The 9531-nt window shown below is 54.4% G+C and overlaps 1 protein-coding gene across 4 annotated transcripts; it reads left to right on the forward strand.

The window, feature by feature from the left end:
• HAGH (hydroxyacylglutathione hydrolase) lies at positions 1-9530 on the forward strand. Of its 4 annotated transcripts, XM_083872190.1 has the most exons (10): positions 37-79; positions 1869-1896; positions 3125-3306; positions 3833-3897; positions 4695-4812; positions 5917-6025; positions 6845-6948; positions 7339-7440; positions 7713-7792; positions 8404-9530. In XM_083872190.1, the coding sequence occupies exons 3-10, from the start codon at positions 3202-3204 to the stop codon at positions 8501-8503; spliced, it is 783 nt and encodes a 260-aa protein (XP_083728316.1). In that variant the 5' UTR covers positions 37-79; positions 1869-1896; positions 3125-3201; the 3' UTR covers positions 8504-9530. The 4 variants fall into 4 exon arrangements, with proteins under 4 accessions (XP_083728314.1, XP_083728316.1, XP_083728313.1 ...); XM_083872188.1 differs by lacking the exon at positions 1869-1896 and having other exon boundaries at positions 1-79; XM_083872187.1 differs by lacking the exon at positions 1869-1896 and having other exon boundaries at positions 74-180.
• Position 9531: the final 1 nt, after the last annotated feature.

Genomic DNA, 9531 nt, shown 5'->3' on the forward strand with positions numbered 1-9531 from the left:
CACCGCCCCCGCGCACGCCGGGCCGGGCCGGGCCGGGCCGTGACGGCGCTGCCGCCTCCTCCCGGGGCGGACAGCCAAGGTAACCGGGACGGGCGGGGCGCACGATGCTCCGCGGGGGCTGGCGGGGGCTCGGCGCCGCCCTGGCAGCCGGGGCCGTCCTCGGGGCCGTTTTCCGAGCCGGTACGTGCGGCGGGTGCGGCCCGCTGGGGCCGCGGGCAGGCGGAGCGGGACCGCGAGAGGCTCTCGGGCCGTGCTCGGCCCTGGCGCTGACTCGCGGCCCGGGGCAGGGCAGGACCTGCTCGGTGTAGCCGGGGCCGTGCCGTGCCGAGCCCGGCGGGGAGGCCCCGCGGAGCCCCGGAGCACCGGTCAGTGCTCGGGGAGGAGGATGGAGGGGCCGGGGCTGGCGGCCAGGCCGGGTTCGGAGGGTGACAGCTGCTACTGGTGATGGAACCCACCCCGCACTGCCCGAGCCTTGCCTTTGTATTTCGGGCCTAAATCCTCCAAGCCGGTGCTGGGCGCTCTGGGGAGTCTCCCCAGATGGTTTTGCATCACTCGGGGTTTAAGAGGTGGCTGTAGTGAGCGAGAATCCCTCGGGGTTCTCCGCCAGACCCGGGCAGCTGCGGTGTGGGAATGTCACACCGAGCAGCTCCCGAGATCCGAGATCCCGGGAATTTCACCTTCCACACTGCCCGGAGTGGAGCTGCCCCGGGCTCAGACCCGTTTCTTGGAGCCACAAACTCGCTGGGTATCCAAAAAACCCCCTGCGTGAACGTGGATCTTGTGAGGCAGCACAGCTGGGTGTGCAGTCATCTCCGAGCGACAGCCCTGCTTGAAACGGGAATTTTCCACTCTTTTATGTGATAAAGAGAGTAACCCCAAAGGTTCTGGAGGAAATGCAGGAAGCAGCCGGGTTCTGAGGGAACCTGCCTGCTCTCAGTGCTGACATTAACCCTGCCGGCTGCACAGCCTTTCCCCTTGGCCGCTCCAGCCGTGCTCATGAACCATTCCAAAAACCCAAGTGGGTGGTTCAGAGCCTGCTGGGCTGCTCTGCCTCTCCTCTGCTCCAGGCGTGCCGTCAGGAGGGGCGTGGGATAAAGCTGAGCGAGAATGGAGTCACTGGGCTTTAATTGTGGGGCAGTGAAGTCACTGGGCATCAATTCTGGGGTAATGAAGTCTCACTGGGCATTAATTCTGGGGCAGAGCTGTGTGTGGCAGCGATCTGAGTTAGTGCTGGGCAAGGGCTGAACATCATCCCGGGAGCTCCTTTGGGCTGGACAGGTCTGAGCAGTGTGTGACAAACTCCCTGCTCGGCTCTTGAGGTGCAGCTGAGCTGCAGGTGGCAACTGACAGCACGCGAGTTTCATTCTTGGGGGATGTTTTCTCCTTCCTCTGTTGAAATTACATGTTTGAAAACATTTCCTTATGCGGTGCAGCTTGTTTGTTTGTTTGTTTGTTCGGTAAGAATTGCCAATTACACACGCGAAAGAGGCTGTGGGATGAGGGCCAAGGTTAGAGATGGTTCATAGGAAAGAAGCATTTGAAGGATGTGAATAATTCCTTTGAGCTGGAGTTAAGGTTGGGTTGTTTTGTTTTGTTTGGTTGTATTTTTTTTCCTAGTTGGTGTCTGGCCTGTAAACAAACACCCAGTGTAGATAACTCTTGTGACAGTATCCCAAAGTTCTCCCTGTTGGCGAGCAGCTGTTTTGTGGTTTTTTTTGTTGTGGTTGTTTTTTTTTTGTTGTTTTTTTTTTTTTTTTTTTTTTGGTTTTGTTTTTGTTTTTGTTTTGTTTTGTTTTGTTTTTGTTTTTTTGGGTTTTTTTCCATCAAAGAATAGTAAGGGCTTTCTTGTGTTCTTATTTTTTTGAAAGGAGTCTTCTCCAGAGGAACCCTCTGCAGGTAGGGATGCTTCTCCCACTGCTATAAATACCCAGTGCATGCCTGTTCTGTTGTGCCTTGGGTTTTTGATTTGTTTGGTTGTTTTTTGGGGGTTTTTTTGAGCACTGTGTTTAATTTCACTGGTTTCCCTTCCCTCATAAGCAGGGATGGTGGAGGTAGAAGGGGAAGCAGCTCTGGGCAGGATGGTTGTGCCACAGGGCCTGACAGCTCTGTGCTGGCAGCAGGAGCAGATCTTCAGGACTGTGGGGCCGCTCTTATCAGGGCTGGGCAGGCTGGGGACAGTGGGACAGGGGGATCTCTCCCTCTGGCCAAGCAGGAAAAGTCAGCCTTTGGGAGAGTCAGTGGTGCAGAATAAAATGTGTCTGAGCCAGCCCAGGCACCTCTAGGGGTGTGCAAACACCTCAGGGGTGCTCAGACAGCAATTCCTGACCTGCAGAGACTGGCAGGGACTGGCACCTCTTTCCCTGCCAGTGTTTGAGCTCAGCTCTGAACTGCAGGGCCCCAGAAATGCCAGGCCTCATTTGCTTTGCTTCCCTCCCTTTATTTTTGTGGTAAAACCTCTTAGGGTTGGTTATTTTTTTAAGAGCTGTGTGCCCCTGCACCGAGCCCAGGTTATTTGCATCTGGAATTTGCTTCTTGGATCTGATTAAACATTGAACCAAAAGCAAACACAGAAGCACTGGTGTTGCATCAGGGCAGGCATGAGCAGGAGCCCTGTGTGTGCCTCTTACCTGGCCAGGCAGGGAGCCTTGGAGAGCCTGGCTCCTTTCCCTATGCTGTGCAGGGTGACAAATCCCCCAGTAACAAACCTTATATTTCTGTCACAGCAGTTCTGTGTATTTCTGTATTTCTCTTTTTTTTTGTTTTAAAATTTTTTCCCCTCCTTTTTTTTTCCCTTTTTTTTTTTTTTTTTTTTTTTTTTTTTTTTTTTTTTTTGGCTCTAACGTGCCCTTTGTGCCTTTTTTGCAAAGTCACTGTCCCAGGCTGACCTTTGGCCAGCTCCATTCTGCCTTCCTGCCCCTTGAAATCTCCTCTCTGATCCAAGTAGAGTTTTCCCTGCATGGAAGGCAAAGTGTCCTGTCCTTCTCGGGGCAGACCTTGAGGGCCACAAGGTTTTTGTCTGAGGGGGGCAGGCTGGGCTGTCCTGTGAGCTGTCCCATCACCTGCCATATCCTGTCCCTGCTGCCCCCCTCCCAAGGCTGAGCTTTGGCTGTTTTTGGGTGCCCAGGTCCAGCACAGCTGCGAGCTAAATTCCTGCACACGGAGCACGAGCTGAGGGAGCCCAAGACACTGAGCCAGGCAGACATGAAGGTGGAAATCCTGCCAGCCCTCACTGACAACTACATGTACCTGCTCATTGACCAGGACACCAGGGAGGCTGCCATAGTTGACCCTGTGCAGCCCCAGAAGGTAATGAACCCTCCCTTGGCTCTGGGATGTTCTTCCATTGCTGCATCCAGGAGGGAACGAGGCACACACTGCCTCAGGTGTGGGGGAAAGGCAGGAAATGGTGGCTGTGCACAGAGACAGCCAGGAATCACTGCAGGGACTGCTGCATCCCTCATTCCAGGGGTTGCTGTGTCCCTCACTCATTCCAGGGATTGCTCTGTCCCTAATTCCCTCCAGAGATTACTGTGTCCCTCAGTGACTCCAGGGATTTCTGTCCCTCACTCTAGGATTTTCTGTATCCCTCACTCACCCCAGGGATCACTGACCTGGTTTGGGATTTTGGCCTTAATTGGATGTAGGGCAGAAAAGAGGAAATGGGATTTGTGGGTTGGTCAGAGTCCTGGTGTGCTGCCCTGTAACTTCAGGCTGGATGGGTATGAGCTCCCTGCAGAGCTGCTGGCATGGCTCTCGTGCCCAGGTGACACCAGGGGTGCTGCCAGCTCCCTCCATGGGAGGTGTAACTCTCCTTCTGTGTCCCACCCTGCAGGTTTTGGATGCAGTCAAAAAGCACGGCGTGAAGCTGACCACTGTCCTGACCACCCACCACCACTGGTAACTGCCCTGTCCTGGGTCCCTCACACAGACACAGCCAGAAGCTGCTGCTCTCCTGGGGCAGAGTCATCTCTGAGCACAGCTGAGCTGTGAGGAGGAGGATCAGACCTCATTCCTCTGGCCTTGCCCTGACCAGGTTCCTTGAGCTGTGTGTTGGTGCCTTTCACCTCTAAAATGCTGATTTTTCCAGTGCAGTGACTGGGTGTGGAGGCAGCTGTGGGGTGTGGGAGGAAGCACATTTGTGCTGAGGTGCCAGGACAGGCCCGTGAGGCATCCTGCAGTCAGTACTGTGGGAGGATCACCCCAGGTGCAAATCAGCTCTGCCAGGGCTGGGAAATGAATGTTTTGCTGTAGTAACCTGGCCATGGGTCAGAGTGGAGCCACCTCTGTGGCTGGGGAGTGAAACAATCAGCCCTGAGCTGGACAAACCAGCAGCACAGCGAGTGCTGGGCTGTGGGATGTCTGTATGTTTGTATGGGTGTTCTGTGGGATGCTGGATTGCACATTTTCCACTCACTCTGTGCCCTCCCTGCCCCAGTTACTGGGAGAGGTTACTGGGAGCCCCTAAGGCTGCTGTTTCCCAGCTGAGGATGGATTTGTCAGGCATTGATTCCTCCTCTCACTGCCCTAATTACTGCAGAAATGATCTCCACTCCTGTTGGCCTATCCCTGGATATGAGGAGTGCCAGATCTTGGCAGAGGGGTGGATTAAAAATGATCACCTGGAATGTACCACTGTACAGTGATCATAAATCTGTGTTCCTTCCTCTCCAAATCCCTTTTTTTATCCCTTGCAGGGACCATGCTGGAGGCAATGAGAAGCTGGTGAAGATGGAGCCGGGGCTGCGTGTGTACGGGGGGGACGGCAGAGTGGGGGCCCTGACACAGAAAGTGTCCCACCTGACAGCTCTGCAGGTAAAGGGAGGGACCTGCAGGACTCTGGGTGTCCCCTCTTGGGGGTCACAGGTGTGTCCCCACCTGGACTGGGCAGCTCTGGTACCTTTGAGCACCCCTGGGATGTGGTGGGTGGTTTGAGTGCAGCTTTCCCCCTTTTCCAGCCCTGGGGACTGAGACCCCTCTGCCTTGGTGACAGGGTCCTCGTGTGAGGCACAGTGGGATGTGCTGGGTGTCCCTGTGCAGCTGGAGGGCAGAGCAGGTGTGTGACAGGACTGTGACAGTGTGACAGGACTGGGGCAGTGTGACAGGGGCTCTGTGACAGGAACAGGGACAGTGTGACAGGGCAGGGGCTGTATGACAGGACAGTGTGACAGGACTGTAACAGGACAGGGGCTGTGTGACAGTACAGGAGCTGTGTGACAGGACACTGTGACAGGGCAGGGGCTATGTGATAGGACAGTGTGACAGGACAGGAGCTGTGCCCTGCTGGTAGCACAGCGAGCACTGACCAGACCCAAGTGTTCCTGTGGGAATGACAGCTGGAATATGGACTGTGGGGTGAGCAGGGCAGTGCCAGCTGCCTGCGGGGTTTTTCCTGCCTGGGAGCAGCAGGCCTGGCTGGGAGCAGCCTGTTTGTTCAAAGGAGTGCTAGCAAGTGACACAAACTGCTGTGAAAAGTGCAGGCAGGCGTGAAGGGCACTGCTGGCCTTGGCTGCAGCTTTGGAGGAGCAGCAAGGTGGGCAGGTGAGGCTGTGTTGGATCCTTCCCTTCTCCTCAGCGTCATCCACTTCTCCCCTTCAGCTCCATTTTTGTTTGGAGCTTTTTTCCACACTCCATTAGCTTTGTTTAGGATTTTCTGTGTAGCTCTTGCTGCCAACCAGGCTTTGAGTCTCTGTGCATGGAAGTGAAAGGATGTGGCAGTTCCCTTTGTCAGGACACCTGCTTGGAGGAAACAGCCACAGAGTTCCCTCCCCTGGGCTCTCCCAGGAGCAAAGCTGCTGCTTCCTGGCCAGATGGGGCAGATTTAGGACCATTCAGGGCACAAAGAGCAGCGATTCTTTTCTAGCAGTGCAATTGCCGGCAAACAGCAGCTTCAGCTTTAGTGTTCTGCCTTCTTCCCAGGTGGGATCCCTGAGTGTGAAATGCCTCAGTACGCCGTGTCACACCTCGGGACACATCTGTTATTATGTGACTAAGCCAAATAGCTCCGAGCCACCTGCTGTTTTTACAGGTGAGGAGTTCGGGAGGTTCCCTTGCCATAAGGATAGAGGCTCCCCCTCTGCCTGGGTGCCTCTGGATGTGCATCTGTCCCTTCCTGCCAAGGCAGCTGCTCAACATCCACGTCTTGCTCCCCTTTCCAAGCAGGAATTGTAGGTGAAAACTCCTCTGGATTTGTAAACAGGGGCTGCACATCTTGCAGGCAACATCGAGAGCGAACCCTGGATGAGTCCTGCATCCAGTTTTTGGGTTTTTTTTCCTGGAAAAAAGCTGTTGGTTTCCTGTCTCAGGCCAAACTGGCTGATCCCAAACCCTGTTTTTTCTTTCCCATATATCTGTGCTCACAGCTGACGGCAGAGAGAGGAGAGGATAGGGGAGTCAGAGAAGGCTGGTGCTCCACTGCTGATGGCCAAGGCCTGGATCCTGGTGTTGGGAGAAGGATTCCCCTTCCCTGGAGCTATGCCTCATCCCTGTGTTCTCCAGAGCTCACAGAAGCTCCTGCATGAAAATCTAAACAAGATTTTAGGGAACACTTGAGAGAAAACAGAGCTGACTCACCTTTATTGGATTTCACAGCAAAGAACAAGTGTCCCTTGTCCCCTGTAAGGAGGGACAGGAGGAGACAGGGGCTGCCCACAGGCAGGAGATGGTGGCAGGGTGTGCCTGCCCGGGCTCTGGGCTTTCGTGCCTCAGCAGCCACCTTTGCCAGCAGTTTGTGTGGCACAGCCTGGCTGTACCCATGCTGCTGCTGCTGTGCTGAGGGGGCAGTGGCAGGGCTGAGCCCTCGGGCTGGCTGTGGGGACCCTGCTGTGATGCTGTGTCACCCCTGCAGGTGACACCCTGTTCGTGGCTGGATGTGGGAAGTTCTTTGAGGGCACCCCGGACGAGATGTACAAGGCACTGATCGAGATTTTGGGCAGCCTGGACCCCAAAACGGTACAAATCTCCCCTTTTGTGTGAGTGAGGCAGCCCAAAGCACCACACACATCACAGAAACCCCCTCAGAGTGCTGTTATTCAGAGAGACGCTCTCATGTTTGCAAGGAATGAATGCTTACACAAATTGTGTGGTGCTGGATAGCTGCAAGGATTTTCCTGCCCCAAATGTGTTTGTGTTTTGTGGGGAAGGAGCAGGGGCTGCTTATTAAAGGCTGCTGAGCTGGGACATTTCATCTGTTAAACTGGCAGTTTATCCTTCCTGCTAAGTCCTAGCACTGTTGCCTGTCTCCAGTGGGGGCTGTTGAGTTGAGGGTGTTTTTCCTGCTGTTCTGGTCCCCTTTGGTGCCTTTGGAGTCCCCCAGTGTCACTGTCCCTCCCTCTTCCCCAGAGAGTTTACTGTGGCCACGAGTACACCATCAACAATCTCAAGTTTGCTCGGCATGTGGAGCCCAACAACCTCAGCATCCAGGAAAAGCTGGCCTGGGCCAAGGTGAGCTGCTCATCCTTCCCCTGGACTTGCTGCTTCCCTGGACACTGAGGAGATGGAGGAGAGGAGAAAATGCTGGGGGGAAGCAGAGGGAGTTAAGAGCCAGGAGCTGCAGGATGGTGTGTTCCAGGGGAGCAGGGTTTGGCTGTTCCCACAAAAAGCAGTTTGCTGTCTGGGAGGGACATTCCCTACCTGGAAAACTCTGTGTTCTGTACAGGACACACTCACTGCTCCCTAGAATTGCTGGTGGAGCAGCCCTGTCCCCCTCCTTGCAGGCCCAGTACGAGAGTGGAGAGCCCACCATCCCCTCCACCATCGGCGAGGAGTTCACCTACAACCCCTTCATGAGAGTGAGGTAGGACAGGAGGAGGGGGAACGGCCTCAGGCTGGATATTAGGAAGAATTTCCTCCTGGAAATGCTGCCCTGCCCAGGGCAGGGGTGGAGTCCCCATTCCTGAGGGGATTTAACAGCCCTGTGGCACTTGGGGACATGGGTCAATGATGACTTTGGCTTTTAGGGGAATGGTTGGGCTCTACCTCAGAGGACTTTTCCAACCTCAAGGATTCCATGGTCACCTCTGCCCCAGCACTGGGAGAGCTCAGCTCAGCCCTGCTGCTGGGAGGGCTGTGGGAAGGAGGAGATGTTCCAGCAGGAATTCCTCCTCTGCCTCCCACGTTCCTGTTCGGATGCCTCCAAGGCTCTCACTGGCTGGTCCTGGCAGAAAGTTCCTGGATTGTGCTGAGCATCATTCCCTGACTCAGGAGACAGAACAGGCTTTGTTGTGTCCCTTCATCCAGCAGAAGATGCTGCTGGGGCACAAAAATGCAATTTCCTCCTGAGCCTTCAAACCAGGCCTGATGAGCTGTGCCAAAGCCCAGTCTGGGATGCTGAGGTGCAGCCTTGAAAGCTGATCCTGAATCCAACAGTCGGGATTCCACCCTGAGCCTGCTCTTCCTTCCTGGCAGGGAGAAATCAGTCCAGGACCACGCTGGGGAGAGTGACCCTGTCCGTACCATGGGGGCCATCAGGAAGGAGAAGGACAACTTCCGAGTGCCCAAGGACTGAGCACTGCCTGCATCACTTTATTGTCACTGCAAGTGTCAGTTAGACCATCCAGATGTTTTAGGAGTCAAATCTTCTGTTGTGGTTGAGACGAGTTTTATTTAGGTTGGGGTTTTTTTCTTTCTTTTTTGTTTTGTTTTAATTAAGGAAAAAAAAAAAGCACTTTGCCCTTATTGAGATGTTCTACAGCATATTTATATAATGATGAAGAATATTTATCCTCCTCTTGCTGTCTCTCGAGCTGTCACTGTCACCTGCAGATCACTGTGCAAATGTTGGAGGCTGGGCAGGGTCAAACCTGGAGGTTTAGGAAGAAGCTCCTGTCATTTCTGTGGGAGCCTGATGTGGCTGCACAAGGTGGGACTGAGATGTCTTTGCTTGAAGCACAGACCAAATGCAAGAGCTGAAGATTCCAACATTTCTTCTGTGCTACTACTACAACATCCTGAGTGTTGCTTCTGGCTCCACTAAAATAATTTCCAGGGCCAGAGCTGCTGTGCCAGTGCTGTTCAGGGTCATTTGGGAGCTCCAGGGGCTGAGCTGGCTCTGGGATTGGCTTGTGGGGTCATCCAGCTTCTCTCTTGTCCCCAGGCATTGCTCTGCTTGCACCCTTTGTGTCCCGAGCCTGTTTGCATGAACCTGCTATTCCCTGTGCCCTGTGTCCTGTGTGTGCCCTGTAGAACCTGGCAGGGATTGGTCTGGTGGCTCAGAATGCAGAAGCAGCCACTCCTGGTGAGTGACTGTCCCTCTGAGCAGTGGTGACACCCCTGGGGGCTGTGAGTGACAGGGCAGCTGAGCAGTTTGTTACCTGTCTCCACATGAGCAGGGATGTGGGGTTGGCACCAGGTCTGGATTTGCTTTAAAATGCTGAATTTGAATTTTCTGTAGTTCAGAAAGAAAAGTGTCACCTAAAGCTGTGTGTGGTGTCTCCTGGAAGGCTGTGCTGCCACACCAGAGTGTGACTGCACTGATGAGTGTGACTGTACTGAGGGGCTGGGCAGAGGGGAAATAAATCACTGCTGGAAACAGAG

Source organism: Zosterops lateralis (genome assembly GCF_965231275.1).
Source record: "Zosterops lateralis genome assembly, chromosome: 15".
Classification (NCBI taxonomy): domain Eukaryota; kingdom Metazoa; phylum Chordata; class Aves; order Passeriformes; family Zosteropidae; genus Zosterops; species Zosterops lateralis.